Genomic DNA, 26,552 nt, shown 5'->3' on the forward strand with positions numbered 1-26,552 from the left:
TCCATCCACTTATTAGCCCTGATCGAGAAAACCTCCGCACACTTTTATCATCAGTGTAAAGGTTTTTGAAAAGTTGAACCACCAAGTAGTCATCAGTTAATGGGTCATACCCCAAACCTTGAAACAACACATCATAAGGGACATCTTCAAGGGAAGGATCGCGATATTCCAACAACGCCAATTTGACAAAAATTTGACAACGCCACGTATCAAGTTTTAATTGGTCGAATTTGAATGCTTTTTTTTAATTTAAAATCTGATTTGAAATGGGTTGAAGTTTGGATTCCGAAATTGTCCTCTTCGTTTTCGAACTCTATCTTCTCTCCTTATCACTGTCTTCTCTCTCCATTTTGGGGATTTTAATTTCATTTCAACTTCTCTCTTCATAGCAGTGTTCTCCTTCCTCCATTTTTAGGGTTTCATTTTGTTTTGAACATCTCTCTCCTGCTTCCCTGTCACCATTGTTTTCCTTTGAATCTTTGTGGACATTGGGTTTGTTTATTTGAGTTGTAGATTATGCTTGTCTCGTTCGGTGTGGATTTGTCTCGTTCGGTGTCTCTGTGGACATTGAGTTTCTTTCTTTGAGTTAGAGATTACCCTTGTCTCGTTCGGTGTCGATTTGGTGGAAGTTGTTACCTTTTTTGTGCAATGGGTTCGTCCGGTGACAATGGTTCTTCGAACAAAGTATGAACTTTTTCGTGTCTCGGTATTCGTATTTTGGGGAGTGGATTTTGGTCTTGCATCTGTTCGTCATTTTTTTGGTGTGTCTTGCTTTTGGGTTGTCACTTAAGTTGCTTTTGGGTTATCACAAGATTGATGTTGCTGTAATCGATTACAGGGAGCTGGTAATCGTTTACCAGTAGAAAAATCTCCTTTTGTACCGAAAGTTGAAGAGTGCTACCCAGACGTGGCTTAACCACTCCCCAAGAATATTTTGGATTCGTTATGACTGTCTTTTGAAAGTTTTATGGATGGATCATTAATGGAACACTTCAACTTGGAATACTTCAATATTAAACAAATATAAACGAAATAATGAAGGGTATTGAGTAATGAAAAATTATACCAATACTAAAAAGCAGATACATTAATAAAAAAACGTAATGACATTTCATGAAACAACAAGTTTTGAAATGAAAAGATACATAACAATATACAATGAAATGTAATCTAAGAAGATGGTTGTCGATCAAATTGATTGCGGAAGTTAATAACTTCTTCCTCTACGAGTTGTGCAAAAATTGTCATGAACTTGAACTACCTTGGTTCAAACACCTATATGTGGTTTTCTCCAATTGAGGTGAGGTGCATAACCCATGCTGTCAACTTTGTCTTTGCTGACTATTTTAATCATAACTTTTTCCACAGACCTCCAAATGATGTGATTATTTTTTTATTAGAAAGTAGACTCAAACATCTTTCCAATGACTACTAATTTATAATTTTTGGACACCTGAGTAGGCGCAGTTAATTCCTTAAAGTTAACATTTTATATATTTCTACCACCTCTGACCTTTGCTGGTTGTTTTGCTCATAACTTTCTCCATCGAACTCCAAATGAGTTGATTCTTGTTTTGTTGGAAAGCTCTTTGAGTCTAGATTCCAACAAAACAAGTATCAAGTCTTTTGGGAGAGAAACAACTAAGGCTCTTTTTGGTTAACTTGGCAACTTGCCTTGGTAGACTAGTAACTGATAGAACTTCATCGGTTGCTTCAAGACTAGTCTGTTCCTCTTGACCTTGCTGCATATCTTTGAAGACATTGAAAGTTACCTCTCTATCTTGGTCTTTTAATCTCAGTATTCCCTCCTCCATATGAATGACAACCTTAGCTGTCTTCATGAAAGGTCTTCCTAAGATGAGTGGTATCTCTACATCTTCCTCCATCTCCATCACTACAAAGTCCACTGGGAATTGGAGCTTATCAATTTTTATCACCACGTCTTCTACCACACCATAAGGATATTTGATGGACCTATCTGCCAACTGAAGCATCGTTCTTGTTGGCTTGGCTTCAAGACCACCAATCTTTTTAAGCAAAGATAGGGGCATCAGATTGATGCTAGCCCCTAAATCAATAAGAGCCTTCCCTATATCATGGTTTCCAATGGTGCAAGGAATGGTGAAACTCCCCGGATCTTTGAATTTTGGAGGGAGAGTCTTTTGCATGATGGCACTGCAATTTCCCTGCACTTCAATTGTTTCCTCATCTAAATACTTCTTTTTCTTGCTGAGGATTTGCTTCATATACTTCGAATAGGCAGGAATTTGTTGTAGTGCTTCGGTCAAGGGTATGGTGATCTCCAACTGGTTGAATATTTGCTTGAATCGAGCCAATTGTCTCTCCTTATCTCTGTTTGAAGGGATTTTCGGATAAGGAAGATGTTTCACAATTTCCTTCTCTTTTTGTTTTTTCTCTATTTCTGGACTTTTATTTTCTTCTCCTTTATTCACATACTCACTTTCATTTTTCTCTTTCTCTCCTTCACACTCATTTTTCTCTTTCTCATTTTCTTTTTCCTCCAAAACTTCCACCTCCACAACTAGATTGTCTTCAATCCCTCTTCCCACAATTTTTCCACTCATGGTAGTAATTGAATTGCAATGCTCCTTGGGATTAGTTTGGGTGTTGGCTGAAAAATGACCTGTCTGTTGATCTGATAGTTGTTTAGCCAACTGTCCAACCTGTGTTTCAAGATTTCTGATTGAAGCTTCTGTATTTTTCTGATTGATCATAGAAGCTTGCATGAATTTTTCTAGAGTATCCTCTAATTTGGTTGTTCTTTCATACACAGAAGGATTTTGTTGTTGATGTTGATAAGGAGGTTGTCTATTTGAAGGACCAACATCTTGTTTCCATCCAAAATTCTGACTTTGATTGTTTCTCCATCCTTGTGAAAAGTTATTGTTGTTAGAGAAATTCCCTGATCTTCCTTGATTACTCACATATTGAACTTCTCCTTCTTGTGGGCTACTTTGATATGAACAATGACCATTGGGATGGTCACCTCCACAGAAGTTACATCTCATGGGTTGTTGACTAGGAGAAGATTGTACTGCTTTTAACTGCTCAGGTAAGTTAGCCATCTGTTTGGTTAATGCTTCCATCTGCTGAGTCAGAATTTTATTCTGAGCTAAAATTGCATCTGTAGTGCTGAGATCAAGAATTCCTTTCCGCTGAACTGTTTGTCTGTTATGTTGGGCTTGATGGTCTGTAGATGCTAGTGCCTCAATGATTCTTGTTGCTTGTTCTGCATCTACAGACATCATTGTTCCTCCAGCCGCTGCATCTAATATCATTTTGGTGTCTGGCCTCAGACCATTGCAGAAAATATTCAGTTGAGCAATATCTTCAAAACCATGATTGGGGCATCTCCTCAACAAAGAATTAAATCGTTCCCAAGCTTCACAGAATGGTTCATCTTGTCCTTGCCTAAAAGTAGAAATATCAGCTTTTGCCTTAATGTAACGAGAAGGTGGAAAGAATCTGTTCAAGAATTTATCTTCTACATCACTCCACTTGTTCAGACTCTGGTTAGGATGAGATTTAAGCCATTCCTTTGCTCTACCTGCCAAAGAAAAAGGAAACAAACGCATATATACATGGTCAAGATCTCCTTCTTCAAATCCCATAGTTCCTACTAGTTCATAGAATGTAGAGAGATGAATGTATGGATCTTCATTATCCATTCCAGTGAATTGATGAGAACTGATTAGGCTAAGGAAAGCTGGCTTCATCTCCAAAGTTTTGGTGGTGGGCGGTATTACTATGCTAGAAAAATATCTTGGCCCTTGTTGCATAGCATAGTCTCCAAGTGTTCTTCTAGGTGGATTTGGTCCTTCTTCCGCCATGTTTTCTGTTTCCTGATGTGTGATGGAAGTATTGGAAGATTTTTCCTTTGTTTTTCCTTGCTTCTTCTTGTTTTTGCCTCTACTTCTTCGAGCGGTTTTTTCTATCTCTGGGTCAAATGCTAATTGATCTTTAGAAACCTGACCTCTTAAGAACATAAATCAAAACAGCTCAAGCAAGGATTAGTGCAAATGAGAAAATAAAATAAACTATCTAATTAAAAAAAAAATATTCACAAAGCTGGATGAGATAACTTTTTAAAAATTCAAAAGAAACCGTTCCCCAGCAACGGCGCCAAAAATACTTGTTAGACTTTTGGCAAGCGTACCAATAGTCAACTGTAGTATAATGATTTTTAAGTAAGAGTGTCGAACCCACGAGGAACAGTTTCGATTAAACAGATAAATTTTTATCTCAAACAGTATATATACAAGGATGTTCAATTTGATTCATGATTGATGTTGATAAATAAAACTACGTTGCGTGAAATTAAAATAATAACAACAAATAACTTAACGAAGATTAATATGAGAAGTTGGGATTGAATTCATCTATCTCACTCGTCTGCAATCTGGATGAATACAAACATATAACAACTGAAATTACCAACATTGATGCAACACACAAAAGTCATTTATATCGATTCCTCGCATATAAAATTCATAAGATCAGTTCCTTGAATATTGATTCCTCACATATCCAACAAACTGTCCAGCATTATATTCAAGTGTTATAAGCAATTGATAAACTGAAATCTATCCCTAGCATCACAGAATATCAAGTATTCTTGCTCAGATCAGGGTTTTAGAAATACTTTCCAGTCAAGTCTAAAATCCACATTCATGAAACTATTGATCAGGTAGAATCAAGCATTAAGAGTAGAACAAAAATACCAATGTTGAATAAAAACAGAAATGCTATATATAAATATCACCAGATTACATCCGAGTTCGAATCGATTACATTCAATCCCAAGAGAAGAGATCAGCCACTCATAGTAGCCATTAGCATTCTAAGAGATGAAGAAGAAGATCCTACAACTAAAGTGGAAGAAAAACTCTTTGGGTGCTTCTTTCTCCGTAGCTCTCCGTCCTCCCTCTTTCTTTATGCTTCGTAAGTATATAAACTGCCCGAATTCTCGCTTAAGCTAAATTATTCTCGCTTAAGCGAGAAGAAACTTCTTGGAGAAGATAATCATTCTCACTTAAGCTAAAATATTCTCGCTTAAGCGAGAATGACTTTTAAGGTAATGGCTTCCTGGACAAGTCTAGCTTAAGCGAAATCATTCTAGCTTGGGCGAAATGTTGCAGGATTTGCTCTTCTCTCTTAGTTCACCTGAAATGTAAACAAACTAGGGATCAAATGATTTCCTTTCACTCAACAACTCAGAAACATGTGATTACATTTCATCTTTCTTAGATTGAGGAAAATTGACACAAATGTACTCAATTCAAAACATAAGTGCTAAAATTCCATATGAAAATTAACTACTTTTTTGCACTTATCAAGTAGGTGCAGTTAATTCCTTAAAGTTAACGTTTTATATATTTCTACCACCTCTGACTTTTGCTGGTTGTTTTCCTCAAAACTTTCTCCACCGAACTCCAAATGAGTTGATTCTTGTTTTGTTGGAAAGATCTTTGAGTCTAGATTCCAATAAAACAAGAATCAAGTCATTTGGAGTTCGGTGGAGAAATTTAAGAACAAAACAAGTAGCAAAGGTCAGAAAAGTAGAGTTGGGGAGCAATGTTCATCTAGCTCGGGAGTACAGTTGAAGTTTCTGTACAAATTACCCTTTTTCCTCTGCTAATCGATTACAAGACCCCTGTAATCGATTACCAAAAGAAAATGGGTATTTTGTACAGAAAATTCAACTGTACTCCCTAGCTAGATGAACACTACACCTCATTCTCTCTTTTTGTTGAATTTTTCATTTTTTGAGATGGGTGAGTGAGTTAAATGTTATTGGGTGTGCTCCCTGCACCAATAATGAGGTTTTTAGGGCCTGGCGAGTGTACGAGAGAAGAAGATATAGGAGGGAGAGGGGAGAGGACGAACGTCCAGAGCAAGGAGGTAACCGCACGGTAGCGGACGAGCGTGCCGAACTGGAGATGACGAGGGGCGAGGACGAGCGTCCTCAGCGAGGGGAGGCCGAGCGAGCGGGGCAACAAGTAGTGAGGACGAGCGCCCTGGGCGAGCAGAGCGAGGACGTACGTTTGGAGCAAACGGGGCAACGAAGAGAAAGGACGAGCGTCATGAACGAGCAGTGCATGGACGAACGTCCTGAGCAAGTGGAGGCAACGAGGGGCGAGGACGAGCGTCCTAAGTGAGGACGAGCGTCCTGAGCGAGGACGAGCGTCCTAAATAAGGACGAGCGTCTTGAACAAAGGGAGACGACAACGAACGTCGAAGTGGCAAGCGGAAGGACAGGCGGGACTCAAGGAACGTCAGCAGAGTATTACAATAAATATAGTAAATAAGGATAGAATGATTCTTTCCAGATAATGATAATAAATAGGCAATTACTATTATTCCCTACCTTTTCGGGAAGGAATGATTAGTATTAATAAAGGAGGCACCTAGAGCTTAGGGTATGTTTTTGATTATTGGGAGTACTGTAAGAGAGGTTATGCTCTCGTGTGACTGAAGGAGACCCTGCTCCCAGTCATTGGTTGTGTTTTGCGATTACCAAAGTTACAGCAATAAAGAGTTCTACTCAGTTAAGTACGTTTGTTTCACCGTGAGAGGCTAGTTACGTGGTCAGGCACGTAACAGAGGTTAAGTCATTGATTTCTTCAAAAAAAAATGTCCATTTAGGTGGTTTTCTCCAACTGAGGTGAGGTGCATGATCATTGTTTGTTCGTCATCATTGACACAGGACTGATGTTGTTGTAATCGATTACAGGGAGCTGGTAATCGATTACTAGTGGAAAAATCCCCTTTTGTACCAAAACTTGAGGAGTGCTACCGAGACATGGCCGAAGCACTCCCCAACTGTAAGACCCATGAAAAATATTTATAGTAAATTTTAGTATTTTATTAGTAATAATAATTTTAATGGATAGAAAAATATAAATTTTGGATATAAAATTATAGTAATTTTATAAAGAGAGGTTAAAATTTTTGATAACTTATTTAGTATTTTTTTTTAAGAAAATCGAATAGTAAAAAGTGAATAGTGAATAGTAAATAGTAAAAAGTAAATAGTAAATAGTAAAAAGTAAATAGTAAAAATAAATTTTCAGCATTTGGATTCCTTAGCATGGAAGTAAGTAGTAGGTAGAAATTAGGATCAGATTTGGTGAGAAAATGATTGAAATATTATTTTTAAATAATATTAAAATAATAAATAATATTAAAATATTAAGGAATAGTAAATTTTTTTTTACTATAAATAGCCATGGGAGGGAAGGGTATTTTTTACCAAGAGAAGAGGAATCAAGTGAGAGCTTGAGAAATAGAGAAGAAATAGTTAGGGAGAAATTTTTAGTTGCAAGAAGAGTAGAGGTTCTGAAGAGTTTTCGGGGAAACAAATTCGGAGCAGGAGATTAAGTCTGGAATAGAGGTAGGGGAGCTAATTTTTCTAAGCTTTTATATTATGATTTAGTACTGTTTTATTACTATTCATGTCTTGAAATTATGTATGAATATTGTTAATGCTTACTGTGTGTTTATCTATATTGATATTCGGTGTAAATATTATATGCTGTTGTTTTGAATCTGTTAATAAGAAATTTGTTAAAAACTAGTTGAGGAACACTTTGGCTAAGGAAAGACTTGGTACTTAAGTTGTCCATTGTGACGCACCTCTCTTTCCTGGAAGTCTACTCGACAAGTTTTTAACTTAAATCTTGTGTACAGATTATGTACTGTTAAATTATCATGTAATATATCTAGTTGGAATATATTCAGTTTGTATGATTTCTGAAATGATTGAAGTTTATTTGATTTGAATTTATGCATCTGAACATGTATGAGTATTACGGGGAGATGTCGTAAGGGTATAATATGAGTCGAGGAATGTAAGTATGGTATGAGTCTCGCGGAGAGATTCTGTAATGTCATGGTAGGTGTATGAGGATTATGGGTAGATTTCGTAATGGTATAATATGAGTTAAGGAATGTGAGCATTGTATGAGTTTCGTGGAGAGGTTCTGTAATGACATGGTATGTGCGTATATGTTGATGTTGAGGGTCATGAAGTTGGAGGTTATCCTGATACTCTAATAATCAATCAGTCTCAAGTAGAGAATGATGAATTATGTGGTGAGAGGGGCAGGAGGTCCTGGTCTATGTGCCGGTTTAGGACATAGTGAGGGGACTAACCTTGTGAATGGTATGGAGGGCAGAATGTCCTGGTCTATGTGCCGGTTTAGGACATAGTGAGGGGACTAACATTATGAATGGTATGGAGGGCAGAATGTCCTGGTCTATGTGCCGGTTTTGGACATAGTGAGGGGACTAAGAATGACATCACAAGTGAAAAACCTTCCGTTGTATCGCTCATCAACATATCGTTGGGATAAGTGCCTATTGAATATCGTGGGGATAAGTGCCTATTGGGTATTATGAAATGAGTGTTTATTTGGGTATTGTGGGATGAGTGTATATTGGGTATTGTGGAATGAGTGTTTATTGGTATTGTGGGATGAGTGTTTATTGGGTATTATGGAATGAATGTCTATTAAGTATTATGGTATTTATTGGGTATTGTGGGACGAGTGTCTAATAGGAATTGTGGTACGATGGTATGAGGGTGTCTGACGTAATTATTATATGATGTTTGTATCGAAGTAATTATGCATGTCTTATAAATGATTTGTTGCATGTTAGCTCACCCTACTTGTTTGTGTTTTGTGTTTGGGTATGTGCGATGATCGTATAATTCGTTATACGGGAGCAGATGAAGGAATGTCGCCTCACATAGTGCCAAGGAAAGGGAGGAGTAGAAGAACTATAATTAGAATCTTTTTACATGTATAGACTTATATTAACTAGGAAATTTTAAAGGGTGAGATTACGGAATGTTACCGTAAATGTAATGTTAATTATCAAGTGTGAAAATTTGGGATGTTACATTAATGTAAAAAGTTGGGTTGTTACATTAATGTGAGAATTTGGGATGTTACACCAACAGTCCTGACGACTGTGTTTTCAAGGTTTTGTGGATTGATCCCCCCTGTTGGTGATGGTTTAAGGCGTTCACAACAAGCAATTTCAACTTTGGTGAGTCCTATGTAGATGGAAGACCCACGAAGGGTGTTTATAGGTTGAGAGGTAAGGTTCTGCACCATTGACAAAGGAATGATGCACTTGTAATCGATTACAAGGACCCTGTAATCGATTACCAGTGGAAAAATCCCCTTTTGTACCAAAAGTTAAGGAGTGGTACCCAGACATGGCTGAAGCACTCCCCAGCAATCCTGACGACTGTGTTTTCAAGTTTTTATGGATTGATCCCCCTGTTGGCCATGGTTTAAGGTGTCCATAACAAGCAATTTCGAGTTTGGTGAGTCCTATGTGGATGGAAGACCCACGAAGGTTGTTTATAGGTTGAGAAGTGACGTTCTGCACCATTGTTTATAGGTTGTTTATACGAAAAAACAATACCTTTGGAGAAATGATGCCAACAAAACCACTCGCTAACCAAAGAGGAAGGAACAATGCACCTAAGCGACGAAGGAACAACGGTGCCAGCGGAAAAACGAGAGCTTTGGAGAAATGGCGCACAGAAAGCACTTCAATGGCGGAGAGAGAGAGAGAGAGAGAGACGACTTCCTCCAAAGACACTGGTGGACCCAAGCGACGGACGAACAACGGTGGACAGAGACACCACTTCAATGACGAAGAGAGTTTCAAAGGAAGGAACTTCAATGACGGAGATAGAGTTTTGAAGGATCTTTCGGTGAAGGGGGAGAGAAAGTTTCGAAAAGGGGGAGAGAGAGTTTCGAAAAGGGGGAAAGAGAGTTTCGAAAAGAAGGAAAGAGACTTTCGCAGGGTTTCTGAAAAGCGCCAAAAAGTTTCTGAAAATTATTCCAAAAATGCCCTCCAAAACAAAATGAATCTTTAAACAAAATTTAATAAAAACAACCAATGACAGTGAAACACGTGTTGTTGTCAAATTGTTATCAAAAATCTGTTGTTGAAGAAACGTTTTCCTCAAAGCAACCTCCAAATTTAAAATATATAGGATGAAAAATTCCATGTGGTACTTTGAAGTGAACACAACTAGAATCATAGTTTAGGGAGTCATTGAAGTCTATAGAGGGGAATTTCTGATTTGAAACGAACATAAGTTTCTCTGTTGAAGCAGAGAGATCAAAATGTAATTTTTTATAAAGTGAGAATCAGATATTAAAGATAACCACGACTTACACACGCTTTTGCATCGAACAAGAGACTTCACATTCAACTTCAACAAAATTTCGATAATCATGTCCTCTGGCAAAAGTTCCATCCCTTTTCCGTCTGACTGTTTCTTCATTTGTGTTCTTGTAGGCTTCTTTGCTACTTTTTCTCTTATGAAACTATTGTTGTTTGAGAATATCAACTACAATACTTCTAAAGAAGAGTTCCATATATATATACTCAAAAAATATTATATTTAATATCTTTCTTATTATCATTTGGTTATATATTTAATATTATAAAGTATCTATTTTTCTATATATTTGATGTCATGAAATATATTTTTAAGATATTTGAAGTTAATATATTATCATGTAATAATTTATTTTTATATTATTATGATATATTTATAAGATATTATAATAATAACTTTAATTGATTATATAATATAGTTAAGATATAATATTTTTTTATTTTTAAGGCATATAATTTATTTCACATATTTTTCTATTTATTGTTTAGGAAATTTATAAATACACGTTATAATTTGTAAATACATGTGTCAATCTATCTCAAAAACTACTCACTAAATTTGATAAGAAAAATATTATTTATACATAATTTCTTTTTGAATTATATATAGTTAATTCTTGTTACATGGTATATTTTTAACATTTTATCTAAAAACGAGGGATTTTAAATTATTCACTAGGTAGTTTTGTATAACAATTTTATATTTTAAAAAAAAAACAATATGTTAAATTTATATTTTTTTAGTTTTGAAAAGATAAATGATAACATAACTTTAACTATATTATAAATAAATAATTTTTTATTAAACGTATATTATTTAAATTTTATAGAAATCAATTTGAATAATTTTTAGAATGTGAAAACGTTAATCAAATTAAATATAAATCAATAAAAAGTGAACATTGGTAAATAGTGAACATTTAAAAAGAGTAAGGAATGAATAATATATATATATATATATATATATATATATTTATAATATTTGATAAAATATTTATAAATATATTAGTATTAAAGGAAAAATGTTTTCTTTATTAAACTTATATGCAAACAAAGAAAAGTTTTATAAAAATAATTTTATTAATTTTTGGTTTCTATAAATATATGTTTTTTATTTTAAATATTATACATATTTTTTAAAGTTCAGTCTTTAAATTTAACATAAAATATATTTTTTGAATATTAAATATTTAAATAGTATCATTGTATAATATTTTAAGAATTTTTAAATTATACTGGTAGTAGATTCTTTAATTATTTATTTACACTTAATTACAAAATCTATCACTAATTCATTAAAATGCTATAAAATATATTTTGAATTTACTAAATAGTACAACTTTCAACATAATTCATAAAATGGAATTTTTATTATAAATTTATTATGATCTTCCATGCTTTATCTTCTTTTATTTTATTCTTTTATTGAATTTTTATGTAATGATAAATGATTAATAAATTTTAAAATATCAACTTAATTAAAAATATCAAAATTCATAATAATACTTAATATAATACCTAATATATATATATATATATATATATATATATATATATATATATATATATATATATATATATATATATATATGAATAAACTAATATTTATCCTAATGAAATTTGTCATGTACATAAGGTTTTCTTTTATCCTTAATTATCATGTAATCTATCTATTATATAATGGGAATCCCCAGTTAGTATATGCAATTATGTCCCTGTTTTACTCTTAATAATTTTTCATTTAATTAAAATAAAAAGTTCTAAAATAATTTCATGACTCCTCATCTTGAAATAACATTTAGATAAGTTAATTCAGAGTTTTATTTTTTTCTTCCTTTATTTCGTCTTTAAACAAAATAACACTCCAAATGTGGAAACTATGCAGATTAAATCAAGTCTATTACAGTTTTAGTTTTTTTTTTTAAATTAAAGCAGTTTTTTTTTGTCTTTTATTAACAAAATAACACTCAAATGTGAAAATAATGCACAGATTAAATCAAGTCTTTGTGCTTACGAGGTCTAAAAGTGAGTAAAGTCGTCTCCTACAAATTGGTTTATTAGATATTCAATTAAAAATAGTCAATTTAATATAATTTATTTCTCTGTGAATAAATAATTTTGTAATACAACTGGATAATAGTTAGGTAAGTTCTTTGGATAATATAATTTTGTGAGTAAATAATTTTTTAATTTATTTTATATAATTATTATTATAGTATAACTAAAAATAGATTCATCTAACTCAATTATTTATAGCTGTACAATATAAATATTTACTTATTTTATCAATTATTATTATAAATATTTTAATTAAAATTAAAGTGTAATATTGGATAAACAAATAAATTAAGTATCTCAAATGGATCATAGTGGATTAATACAGGTTTCTTTAGTACGTCATACTTAATTTATCAAATTGATGAAACAAAAATAAAATGAAAGGAGTTGACATTTTTAGAGTGAGGTATTGATGTAGAAGTTTTGAAATGGAAAATAATTTTAACACTCTAATAATCATCAAAACTCAAATATAGAAGGGTGGGTATATCGTGAAGGAGTAGTAAGAGATTCCTAGTCTATTGACCTTTTTTCTTGTTATATATGTTTGATAAATTAACCTTGTGTGATAGTTTGGATGGGTAAGTTCTTTTATCATACAAGTGTAGATTCCTCAAAAATTTGATATCAGTTAAGTCTAAAGAGCATGATTATGTCTTAATTGATTTGTTTTATTCTTTTGAATATTAAGGTTTGATTTATCTTAAATTTGAAATAAATAATATTTTTATTCTCTAATATCTTTAAATATTTAATCTTTTCAATTTAAAAAAAAATACGCATTTAAAACAGTTTTATAGGTTAAAAATATGTTTTCCAAAAATCATTTAGTTCGTTAAATATCTAGAACAATAGAATGCATGTTTTTAAAATTGTAAACTAAAATATATATTTTTTAAAATTCAAGGAATCAAAACAAAAATCATAAACTAAATACATATTTCAAAAATTTAATTTAATTATAAATTTTCATGTATAATAAAAATGAGGGTTACTTAACGATGCAAATTTCACTTTTATGTAAATTTGAAAAAAATAAAAAAATTACATGAAATGAAGAAGTCATGTATTCCCAACAGGACTTCAAATTAAAAAGTTGTATACCTCTTACACCAATTTTATGCTGACACAGTTGAAAAGTGAGAGTCTTCAACTTCTCCAAATGTAATGTAATTGATTACAATGCATACGTAATACATTACATTAAGCTAATTACAAGTTACCAAGGGAGAGAGAGAGTCGGACAACACGATTCCAGGCTGAAAAGACGAGCTCGACCAGGATGATGTTTTGTTGGAGAAGTTGTTTCCTTGTATCCGGCCAGCATCTCATCAGACTTTCAATTACATCACTGAACCACCGATGTCTTCATTTGGAACAAATGGAACTAAGGATTTCCTGCCTCCGCCACCACCTGCTATCCCATCAGATGTAGTGCCTATCAAAATGGAGCCGGAGAAAAAGAAATCCTCAATTTCATTTGTCGCAAATGAAGACATCTACTGCACAAACATTATACGATACGGCATTATGGCTGTGTTCGCATGAACGGAATTTCCTGTTCATGCGAATTAGCGAGCGATGAATTAAGCAACGAGTCTTGTTCGTTTGAGGTGATCAGCGACGATTTGCGCGGACGGATTTGAAGGATACGTCCCATTTTTATCACCCGCGAAAGTGAGAAGATTTGCGATGAATTAAACGGAAATGTCCAGTGTGCCCTTGCCATTACATTAAATTCCAATATGAATCCTGCTGATGAAAAGCTGTGCACCACATAATCGATTATAGTTAAGGGTAACCGATTACATATCAAACAAATCCAATACAGCATTTACTTTTGCACTGTGCTGCATGCACGAGAAAGCTGGACGTGGTTGTTGAAGATGAAGAAAGTCCAGGGCGTGTTGGAGAAGATGGGGAACAGTGCCGCGTAACCGGTTACAAGGCTGGGTGTTGCGGTTACAGAAAGCTGAAGAAATGCATGCATTTCTGTAATCGGTTACGTGAAGTGGTAACCGATTACAGAGCTTCCCTGGTGGCTCTTTCCTTGCTGCTGGCTGGTGCACGTTGAGGGGCTTCAAGATGTGGGTGTTGAGGGGCTTCAAGAGCTGGGTGCAGAGAGGTTGTTCTGCACGTTGAGGGGCTTCATGAGGTGGGTGTTGAGGGGCTTCAAGAGGTGGTTGTGCACGTTTAGGGGCTTGAATAGCTGGGTGTTGAGGTGGTTCTGCTCTTGTAATTGAAAAAGCCGCATGAAGGAGAGGAAGGTGGACGATGCCGGAGCCTGGACGATGCACAACGGATGGCCTGCAGGTTGTTCTTCTTCTTCACGTACCGGCATGAAGGTGAGGAAGGTGGAGGAAGGTGGAGGCTGGACGTAGCAGAAGATAGGATGCAGCCAGGTGTTCTCATGTTGCACAATACTTCCTTCTTTTCCCAACTGGATGTGATGGTGGCTGCAGCTGCTAGAATGAAGACTGTGAAGGTGGTTGCAATTGTTTCAATTCCAAGCTGCTGGACCGTGAGGTTGCCTTTGTCCAGCTCTACTCTTCCATGAAGTGAATGAATCCTCCTTTCTTCCATCCAAGCCATGAGAAGCATCCCTCCAAAGAGATAAAAATCGTGAACTTGGTGGCTCTCTTACTTCAACAAATTCAACACTTTGCATGCCAAGCCATCAACTCCACTTCCTCTCCCTTCTTTTACGTGAGGTGCAGCCAGAAAATGGAGAAAGCCGTGAGGTGCCCCTTCTCCATCCAGCTTATGGGTTTTTAATTCATAAGCCAAAGTGGTGGCTCCCGTTTAGTCAAAAATGTTGAAGGTTGTAGCCTTGGACTTTGCAAAACTAATGAGGGGACCATTTAAACAAAATTCAGACTTTTTCTTGGAGTTCCTACATTATATGTAATGTTCAATTTATGATACACTTCCCACCATCACTTCCCACCACTAAAACACCAGGACCAGCCTAAGACAAGATCAAAAGTGCTTAAAACTCACTTCTTTTTCCAATGGTGACCCCTGTTCACCTGACTGAGTACCTGTGTTGGACTTTCTGTACAAAATCCAATTTTCTCTCGGGTAATCGTTTACAGTGTCCTTGTAATCGATTACAGTGTCAAAGAAGGTGTAAACTTGATTTCTAAGGCATAATTTGAAAGGTCTTTGAGTATAGATTCGAACAAAACAAGAATCAACTCATTTGGAGTTCGGTGGAGAAAGTTATGAGCAAAAGAACAAGCAAAGGTCGGAGTTGGCAAAAATATATGAAATGCTAACTTGAAACAATAAACTGTACCAACTCAGATGTCCAAAAATTACAAATTAGAAGTCATTGGAAAGATTTTTGAGTCTAGTTTCTAATAAAAAAAGAATCACATCATTTGGAGGTCGGTGGAAAAAGTTATCAGTAAAATAGCCAGCAAAGGTCAAAGTTGACAGCATGTTATCTCACCCAAGTTGCTCATCTCATAAACATTGTTTCTTTCCTCCATCATGGGGTGCCAAAACATCACTTTCCTCCACTAAAACACCAGGACCAACCTAAGACAAGATCAAAAGTGCTTAAAACTCACTTCTTTTTCCAATGGTGACCCCTGTTCACCTGACTGAGTACCTGTGTTGGACTTTCTGTACAAAATCCAATTTTCTCTCGGGTAATCGTTTACAGTGTCCTTGTAATCGATTACAGTGTCAAAGAAGGTGTAAACTTGATTTCTAAGGCATAATTTGAAAGGTCTTTGAGTATAGATTCGAACAAAACAAGAATCAACTCATTTGGAGTTCGGTGGAGAAAGTTATGAGCAAAAGAACAAGCAAAGGTCGGAGTTGGCAAAAATATATGAAATGCTAACTTGAAACAATAAACTGTACCAACTCAGATGTCCAAAAATTACAAATTAGTAGTCATTGGAAAGATTTTTGAGTCTAGTTTCTAATAAAAAAAGAATCACATCATTTGGAGGTCGGTGGAAAAAGTTATCAGTAAAATAGCCAGCAAAGGTCAAAGTTGACAGCATGTTATCTCACCCAAGTTGCTCATCTCATAAACATTGTTTCTTTCCTCCATCATGGGGTGCCAAAACATCACTTTCCTCCACTAAAACACCAGGACCAACCTAAGACAAGATCAAAAGTGCTTAAAACTCACTTCTTTTTCCAATGGTGACCCCTGTTCACCTGACTGAGTACCTGTGTTGGACTTTCTGTACAAAATCCAATTTTCTCTCGGGTAATCGTTTACAGTGTCCTTGTAATCGATTACAGTGTCAAAGAAGGTGTAAACTTGATTTCTAAGGCATAATTTGAAAGGTCTTTGAGTATAGATTCGAACAAAACAAGAATCAACTCATTTGGAGTTCGGTGGAGAAAGTTATGAGCAAAAGAACAAGCAAAGGTCGGAGTTGGTAAAAATATATGAAATGCTAACTTGAAACAATAAACTGTACCAACTCAGATGTCCAAAAATTACAAATTAGTAGTCATTGGAAAGCTTTTTGAGTCTAGTTTCTAATAAAAAAAGAATCACATCATTTGGAGGTCGGTGGAGAAAGTTATCAGTAAAATAGCCAGCAAAGGTCAAAGTTGACAGCATGTTATCTCACCCAAGTTGCTCATCTCATAAACATTGTTTCTTTCCTCCATCATGGGGTGCCAAAACATCACTTTCCTCCACTAAAACACCAGGACCAACCTAAGACAAGATCAAAAGTGCTTAAAACTCACTTCTTTTTCCAATGGTGACCCCTGTTCACCTGACTGAGTACCTGTGTTGGACTTTCTGTACAAAATCCAATTTTCTCTCGGGTAATCGTTTACAGTGTCCTTGTAATCGATTACAGTGTCAAAGAAGGTGTAAACTTGATTTCTAAGGCTTAATTTGAAAGGTCTTTGAGTATAGATTCCAACAAAACAAGAATCAACTCATTTGGAGTTCGGTGGAGAAAGTTATGAGCAAAAGAACAAGCAAAGGTCGGAGTTGGCAAAAATATATGAAACGCTAACTTGAAACAATAAACTGTACCAACTCAGATGTCCAAAAATTACAAATTAGTAGTCATTGGAAAGATTTTTGAGTCTAGTTTCTAATAAAAAAAGAATCACATCATTTGCAGGTCGGTGGAGAAAGTTATCAGTAAAATAGCCAGCAAAGGTCAAAGTTGACAGCATGTTATCTCACTCAAGTTGCTCATCTCATAAACATTGTTTCTTTCCTCCATCATGGGGTGCCAAAACATCACTTTCCTCCATCATTGGGACATAATCACATCACTAACCTCCCTCTCCCACCACTGAAACACAAGGAACAGCCTAAGACAAGTGCAAAAGTGCCTAAAAGTCACTTTTTTTTTTCAATGGTGACCCATGTTCATATGACTGAGTACCTGTGTTGGACTTTCTGTACAAATTCCAATTTTCTCTCGGGTAATCGTTTACAGTGTTCTTGTAATCGATTACAGTGTCAAAGAAGGTGTAAACTTGATTTATAAGGCATAATTTGAAAGGTCTTTGAGTATAGATTCCAACAAAACAAGAATCAACTCATTTGGAGTTCGGTGGAGAAAGTTATGAGCAAAAGAACAAGCAAAGGTCGGAGTTGGCAAAAATATATGAAACGCTAACTTGAAACAATAAACTGTACCAACTCAGATGTCCAAAAATTACAAATTAGTAGTCATTGGAAAGATTTTTGAGTCTAGTTTCTAATAAAAAAAGAATCACATCATTTGGAGGTCGGTGGAGAAAGTTATCAGTAAAATAGCCAGCAAAGGTCAAAGTTGACAGCATGTTATCTCACTCAAGTTGCTCATCTCATAAACATTGTTTCTTTCCTCCATCATGGGGTGCCAAAACATCACTTTCCTCCATCATTGGGACATAATCACATCACTAACATCCCTCTCCCACCACTGAAACACAAGGAACAGCCTAAGACAAGTGCAAAAGTGCCTAAAAGTCACTTTTGTTTTCAATGGTGACCCATGTTCATCTGACTGAGTACCTGTGTTGGACTTTCTGTACAAATTCCAATTTTATCTCGGGTAATCGTTTACCGGGTTGGTGTAAACGATTACCAGACCCTTTTTTCAACACCCTCACTCATCCCTTGCACACCTTGCTCCTCCAACTGATGAGGGGTCACCCCACACTCCTTGGCCTCACATCACATCACCAACCACCCTATCCCAGCACTGAAACACCTGGACCAGCCTCAGACAGGTGCAGAATTGCATAAAAGTCACCTTTTTTTTAATGGTGACCCCTGTTAACCTAACTGAGTACCTGTGTCGGACTTTCTGTACAAAATCTAATTTCCTCTCGGGTAATCGTTTACAAGAATGGTGTAAACGATTACCAGACCCTTTTTTCAACACCCTCACTCATCCCTTGCACACCTTGCTCCCCCCACTCATGAGGGGTCACTCAACACTCCTTGGCCTCACAGGACATCACCCCCCACTCAAATTATGATTCAAAGGAACTGGTTTTCTCATAAGTCACCCATGTTACCCATAATGACCACTCAAACACCAACATCTTACAAACAAGCCTGCAACTTAGCAAACACAAAACTTTACCACATTCTGAAATCCACAAACCCACAACTCATAATAACAATGGTATTCAAAAAATAAAACATGAGACCAACTCAAACAAAAACTCAAATTTTATATCATTCAAATAAATCCGATACATTACACTTTGTTTTCTTAATCTATTTACAATGATTACAATGATCATTTACTTTACATTACAAAGCTAAGTCAAGAGGCACAAAACACGTTCAGGAGACGGGACCTTCACGAGATGGGAACTTCGTTTCCAATGAAACAGAGAAAGGGGTATTTTCGGATTTTCAGTTAAAAGAAGGGTTACGGACTTCCATTTCGAAGGTTTTTATAAAATATTTTTTTTAAATCAAACCAATGAAAATAGGACACGTGGCGTTGTAAAAAAGTGTTAAGAAATGGTTGTTGGAATATCGCGGTCCTATTGGAAAACCATGAGCTGCAACAATACCAAAACGTGATGGTCACTTTTTTTATATTCCAAACTATGTGTTGGATGCTTGCCAATTTAAGTTTGCCGTGTACACTTCATCATTGAATTCCAATGTATTTCCGATAATGTATTCCATGACTTCAATGTCTTTATTGTGGTTTGTATGTGACTTTGAAATCTTAAATTATGTTAAAATTTCCATAAACATTTTAAAATATATTTATTTTACTACATTATAACTTTTATAATTTTTAAACAATATTTTTAACAATTATTAATAATTTTTTATCTCTTTATAAACTTTTTTACAATTAAATATAACATTACAAAATAACATTTTATAATACTTTTATAAGAAGGGCAATTTGGTAATCTATATTTTCTACCAATTAAACTAATTTTTAAAATCAATCACATCAATCAAATCCTACACTAATTCTCACAAACTTTCCTTCCAAATCCACTCTCAATTAACCTCAAATCCACTCAAAAAAACAACAAAAAAATTACCCTCAAATCCACTCAAATCCACTCAAATCATCTCCCCCAAATCATCTCCCTTAAATCCCTTAAAAAGAACACAGCCTATATGACAGATAACATAGAATAATGTTTATATTTTGAGACTTCACTCAGAAAACTAATTAAATTTTCAGACATTGGCATCATGTAATAATAATAGCTTGCAAAATCGATGGTATCAAATAGTGAAATGTTAATGCTAAATATTAGAACGAGGGGAATAGACATAACTTCAGAAAAACAAAAACAAAATTCAGAAAACAAAAAGCTCAAAGGTCCGTAAGTGCATATATTTTCAAACTAAATACAAAAAAAAAACGATCAAGATTAATACACATTATAAAAACGAGAAGAAGATACAAAACTCTAAAAAAATCATAAACACCGAAAAAATGGTAAATGAAACAACGGAAGCGAAATAAACCGACCAAAACAAAAAATGGAGCTTGTTAACTGGAGATATAGCAGCGCAAATAAGGAGGAAAGTTAATGAAAAAACGAATTGGTAAAATAAGGAGGTTGTTCTTCACTCACTGGAAAAGAGTGTAATCACAATTCCTAATAATCTTCTGTGCCCTTGTTCGCTCACTCCTCTTGTTATATAGCAATGCCAGGAAGGGAGAGAGAATTATAAACACCCGTTCATCTCCAAGAAACTTAAGAAAGAAACAAAAAAGAGCTAATTCCTCTCACACGTGATCATCTGATGGACTTGGGCTGACGTGGAGACCTTTCATGAGCTATAATCCCAAAATTAGCAAGATTTCTTTTCTTTCACATACCTATAAAAGAAGACATTTACACAAAGATCATAATATCCTTAATATACAAATTCTCATTTAATGTTACCAAATTTATAACTTTAACAAGTATATTTATTTAAACTCAAATTCATCCAAATATACCAAAACGTCTAGCAGAAGTAATTTTCAAATTAGTAAGGGAAGGAGAAAAATCATAATCATAAACCGTGTTATATCTGTTAGCATCTTCCTGTTTGGGGAAAAAACCATAATCATAGATAATAACATTAATGGTACCATAACATTTTCAAATGTGAGCCGTGGAAAACCTACTGCACAACCACAGCTAGCTAAATAAGAGAAGGAGAAAGGGCATTTAGTTTGTGTCTGAAAGTAAGATTTCTCCATTTGCATGGCTTCTCAGTGTGAGAGTGTTGCTACTTAACCCATTTCATTCTCTCTGGTAAGGGCTTCTGGGCGATCCCTACCACCACAAGGGGCAATCCAGACTATCTGTGATCCATTCCTGTACCAAAAGTCCAAGATGACAGACATTTCACCAATTAATAACCATTACATACAAAAAATACTATCTAAAGTAAACATGTCCACTACTGTCAATTATATATTTGTTCTCTTTATATTAGTCTATTATTAGACTATTCTACTTGTCACACGTCTATTCCCTTTTGTTAAAAAAAACTATTAATATTAAATTAACATTTCTCTAAGATATATTTTATACTAAGAAAAGTAAAAATTTCTACCACAAAAAAAGTTGAATAAATAAAATTCAATCCGTATCCCATGATATACAAATTCTCATTAATGTTACCAAATTCATAAATATATTTATTTAAACTCAAATACATTCAACAATATATACCAAAGCGTGTAGTAGAAATTTGACTAATGACTAAGTATCATTTTACTAGTTATTACAATGATTTTTGGATACAACTATTGGTGGTCTAAATAGAGTACATTTTAGCTATCGACAAATATGAAAAACTAAAGATTACTATCTATAAAGTGAAATCAAATATATACTATAAAGAATAATTCATGCCCCTACTAGACCTATGGTGAAGATAGCGAAGAAAAAGAATTTCTCTGCAAAAATAGTTAAAGAAGAAGGTATAAATATATATATATATATATATATATATATATATATATATATATATATATATATATATATATATATATAATAGAAAAAGGAAAAAGTAGTGCTATTATGACTAAAATGAAAATAAGGAAAATGAAGAGTCAGAACATTGTCCATATTTATAATTGTATTAATAATAATAGTATCCAAATATTAGTCTTGGTTGTTGAGATATTTTCCCTACATGAATATGTGTTCTTGCTAAAGAATTTGAAGAAAAATGTAGTAAAATAACAAGATTATTGTAATGTGGTGTTGCCATCTATTAGACAATTAAAATTTGTTATTATTATTGAATCAACTCACATCAATATAGTTTTCCATTAAATGATTTATTCAGTGTTATTTGAAAATTTTAAGAAAAAATTAAATTAAAATTTTTCATTAATGTTTAAGATAAAAAGAAACATCAACAGAACAATCAATTCGCATAAGAAAAATTCGAACACAATTATTTTCAAATTAACTTTTTATTTCTATTTTATTTTAAAATTAATTAGTACAAGTAACTTATTCTTTTTTATTTTAAAATTGTACAGTTTCATGTCTTTAGGACTTTCTTTTGATGCACAAGCTTTGATAAGTATATGAATGTGTTTGATTATGGGAAATCTAATAATAAAAAATGCATATTTGCTACTTAATGATTATGGGAAATCTATTAATAAAAAAATAAGTTAAATTTAAAATATACATTCTCCAACAATTATATGCATATAACTTACAGATCAATTTTATTTATATATATTTATTTGTTTATTAGTTTCAAATTTTAAAAAGATATCAGTTTTAAATTTAATGGCTGATTTAAAATTTTTAATCACTTCCAATTTTTACATAAATTGAAATAAAGTTAAATTTAATTGAATGTCAACATAGAATCCTATTAATTAATTTCTTTTCCAAAGGGGTAAGTAGAAAAGTTACTACACCTTTGACATGACAAAATAAATATTAATTGTGAAAGTAATAATTGTATTTGGTTCTGACAAGTTAAAAGTAAAGGAGTAGATAAAATTAAATATTTTGATTCTTGTGGAAATAATAAATATAATTATACATTTATTATATATATATATATATATATATATATATATATATATATATATATATATATATATATATATATATAGTGTAAACCAACTGTCAGAGCTTACTCATATCTTTTGTATTTATATCACCATTAAACTTTAGAGGAGATAATTTCAACTAAAATTAAAAAATTATAATACATATAAGTCGTATTTGTAAGACCAAATTCACACAATTTTAATTAATTTTTTTAAAAATTATGACATGAAGTCAAACCAAATTAATCCGAACTTTTTCATAATGTTTTAAAAATTTTGCCCCAAAATTACATATACTGCCTTGTAGGTGATGGAAGAGTAAAGCAAGCTTTGTAAAAGGTTTTGAAGAAGATGAATGACCGTGAAGACTGAGAATTGGTTATGAAAATTGAACTAGAATCAATTCCTATATGATAAAACAAATGTTCTTACTGCTTTGTGTTAGATAAAATTATATATAACCAGAAAGAAACACCAATATGATAAAACAAATGTTCTTACTGCTTTGATGTTCTTACTGCAAAGTTAAATAAACATATCCAAACATAAATTATTGTCATAGTTCCACCAATCTATTTGATGTTAAAAAATCAAATAATTAAGAGACTAAAAAAATCAATTTGATGTTAAAAAAAATGAAAGATTAAAGTTATCTGGTGAAAAAAAAAACTTAAAATATTCAATACAAAATAAGTTAATTTAAATGCACAAATTATTATAAATTTCATACCTAATTAATTATGCTTCAAATTGTTCACACGTCGTCTTCAAGAGATTAGTGTGGGTTATCAACTCACATGCTACAGACAATTTTGCTCAGACGTATAGAATTGAAACTCTAAATTGTCTATTGATTTATTTTACTAAGTCATATTATATATATATATATATATATATATATATATATATATATTATAATTTACAAATCTAGTTTATAAGGAAAACCAGTAGAATTTAACCATTTGAAACCATCAAGGAAGTTTCTCGGAGTGAAAGGTTCGGCCTCAATAGCATCAGTGATCACTTTGAATCCCTCCCATTTGACTCTATTAGAGGTTTGAGCACCAGGTCCAACGTTATTATACTCTCTATAGAATAAGGTGTCGAGACCAAAATTAGTGCCCTCCCACTCTAACCAGCCAGTTGGGTCAATTATATCACTTATATAACTTTCCATGACAATAGTTCTCGAATACTTCTTCCATGGCCTCCCTAAATAAGTTTTGAATTTCTCTTTGACGCCTTCAAACTCTTGAGTGGCACCAATCCTACAATTTTGGATTACAATTCCACCCTCTAAGTTATTTTGTCTTCCTTGAGCGGTTATGACATTCGACTGGTTTGTGAGAGGAATTCTCACTTGGATATCACAATCTTGTAATACCACTTGTCCCTTTTCGCCAAAAATAAAATCTACTGTTCCTTCAATAAGACAATTCACAAAAAAATGTCTACCCTGCATAACATATATGGTGTCTTGATATCCCAACACCTCACAGTTATAAAATGCAGAGAAATGCCCTGTTAACGCTAGGGCAACAGCTTGATAGTTTGAAGGTCCTGCTGTATTCTCGAAAGTAATGTTACTCGCCAGAAATAGTGTATCAGTTTCAACAACTGCATCATCACAACAAGATTACTTTTAAAATTTTTTATTTTCTTTCTAGAAACATATTTAACCATGGAAAGTCACATTTAAATAAATTAAAACGAAAGATATAACTAAACATGATAAACTCACCTACAGTTGTAGTGTCCAAGGTATTGTAACCTGCATGTCCGTTTTTGGTTTCGGTAATGATAGTGATGCCTTTTCCATCCCCAACCAAAAAAATATTAGTCTTGTTAGCGGGAAAGTTTAGATTCTCTTGGTATTTGCCCGCTTTTATTTTTATAATAATCATCCTAGAAGCCAACATAGGAATGGCTTCTATGGCTTTAGAAATGGTAGTGAAATTACCACTACCGTCTAAAGCTACAACCATATCATATTTCAAGATCTCTAAGTTTTTTTCATTCTCTAATAGCTCCCGGCTCCACTTTGGATGATTAGTAGTATTGACAGTTATCAATAAGGTGACCAATATTAAGATCAAGTTCTTCATGGCTAGAAACAAGAAAAATGGAGCTTGTTAACTGGAGATATATAGCAGTGCAAATAAGGAGGAAAGTTAATGAAAAGCCAAATGGTAAAATGGAGAAACAAAATATGCAGCTTGTGTAACATATTTCTGTACAACAAAAAATAACAAGTATACAAAATAAACACCTTAAAGGAGGAAAAACAGATAATACATCAAATAGATTGGTGGAACTATGACAAACATTTATGTTTGGATATGTTTATTTAACTTTGCACACGAGTCTTTTACCTTTGATTTTTTTATCCTTTACAATATTGTATGTGGTTTTCATCTAGGAAGTGATTAATTGCCCCATATTTTCTTAATAATTTATGGTCCCCCCTTCCCTGGATCATTGCTTCCAGTTGTGGTATTTTCAATATTTTGTTTCCAAGGGGTCCTTCTTGACCTCTAAAATTTCTTCTATAGCGTCGAGTTTAAATTATACTCATAGCATGGATCAGTGTTCTAGACCTTCAGAAGGAGTAATAGAAAGTGGGTCATCTTCTTCTGCTGTCCATTCCAATTTCAAGCCTGACCTTTCAATGTCAGACAGAGAAATATGCTTGGACAAGCTATCAATCAGAGAACATCATGAACTGTTTAAGAGAAACTACTGTGAAAGATAAACAGTGGCGGAAAAGTAGGATTGCCAAGAGTTTAACTAACTCGTGATGTTTCAGCAACAACTTTCGTTATTAAAGTTAACAAAATGGTCAGAAAATTTGTTAAAGAAAGTTCTGGAAATATGAATGTTGCGTCCTTAATTTCTTCAGAAAATATGACTGAAGAAGAGGATATCAACTTTAAGGATTCATATGCTGTAAATGCTTGTGGAATTGATGATAAACAAGTTGTTTCTGAAATAAGATTAAGAAATAAAAATACAGGATATGGATTGGAAGATATGACTAATCAGACAGAACTGAATCTTACTTTTCTATAGAGAATTGGACAGTAGAAATCAGTAAAAACATAGGCTTAATCATCACTTCAACATTAAATTTTTTTCTAATGCGAGCAATGAACTGCGAATGAGGTATATAATCAAAGAATCAAGGAGAGAATCATCAAAGAGAGAATCATCAAAGAATCCTAATTGAGCAAAGATTATATAATCCAACAAAAGCATAGAATATGTGAACTGTAACAAATTTTGAACCACATACATAACAAGATACAACATATTTCTGTACAACAAAAAAATAACAAATATACAAAATAAACAGCTTAATGGAAGCAAAATAAACCGGCCAGAAACAAAAAATGCAGCTTGTTAACTGGAGATATAGCAGCGCAAATAAGAAAGAAAGTTAATGAAAAAACGAATTGGTAAAATAACATTCACCGGAAAATAGTGTAATCACAGTCTCTAATAATCTTCAGTGTTCTTATTAGCCCACTCTTCTTGTTATAAGAATGGATGGCAGGGGAGGGAGAGAGAATTATAAAAAGCAGTTGATCTCCAGGAACTTAAAAAGAAAACGAAAAAGAGTTGACTCCTCCTCTCACAACTTGATCATTTGATGGGCTGACGTGGAGGGTCTTAACTTTGATGAGCTATAATCCCAAAATCAGCACTTAATTAAAATTATAAGAGTGCTTAAAAATTCTAAAAAATTTGGGTTAATGTTGA

At 33.6% G+C, this 26,552-nt stretch overlaps 1 protein-coding gene and 1 non-coding gene across 2 annotated transcripts; one reads left to right on the plus strand and one right to left on the minus strand.

Annotated features, from left to right (window-relative positions):
• Positions 1-3,354: 3,354 nt before the first annotated feature.
• Positions 3,355-3,460, plus strand: LOC128194146 (small nucleolar RNA R71). The gene has a single exon (XR_008245462.1). It is a non-coding gene; the product is annotated as a small nucleolar RNA R71 (small nucleolar RNA).
• A 20,252-nt stretch (positions 3,461-23,712) lies between these two features.
• LOC128194034 (pectinesterase-like) lies at positions 23,713-26,378 on the minus strand. Its single transcript, XM_052868594.1, has 3 exons — positions 26,265-26,378; positions 24,535-24,900; positions 23,713-24,410 (listed from the first exon to the last, which is right to left on the minus strand). Exons 2-3 carry the CDS (start codon positions 24,896-24,898, stop codon positions 23,713-23,715), a joined length of 1,062 nt encoding a protein of 353 aa, XP_052724554.1. The 5' UTR covers positions 24,899-24,900; positions 26,265-26,378.
• Between the last annotated feature and the right edge of the window lie 174 nt (positions 26,379-26,552).

This window comes from Vigna angularis, chromosome 9 (genome assembly GCF_016808095.1).
Source record: "Vigna angularis cultivar LongXiaoDou No.4 chromosome 9, ASM1680809v1, whole genome shotgun sequence".
NCBI lineage: Eukaryota > Viridiplantae > Streptophyta > Magnoliopsida > Fabales > Fabaceae > Vigna > Vigna angularis.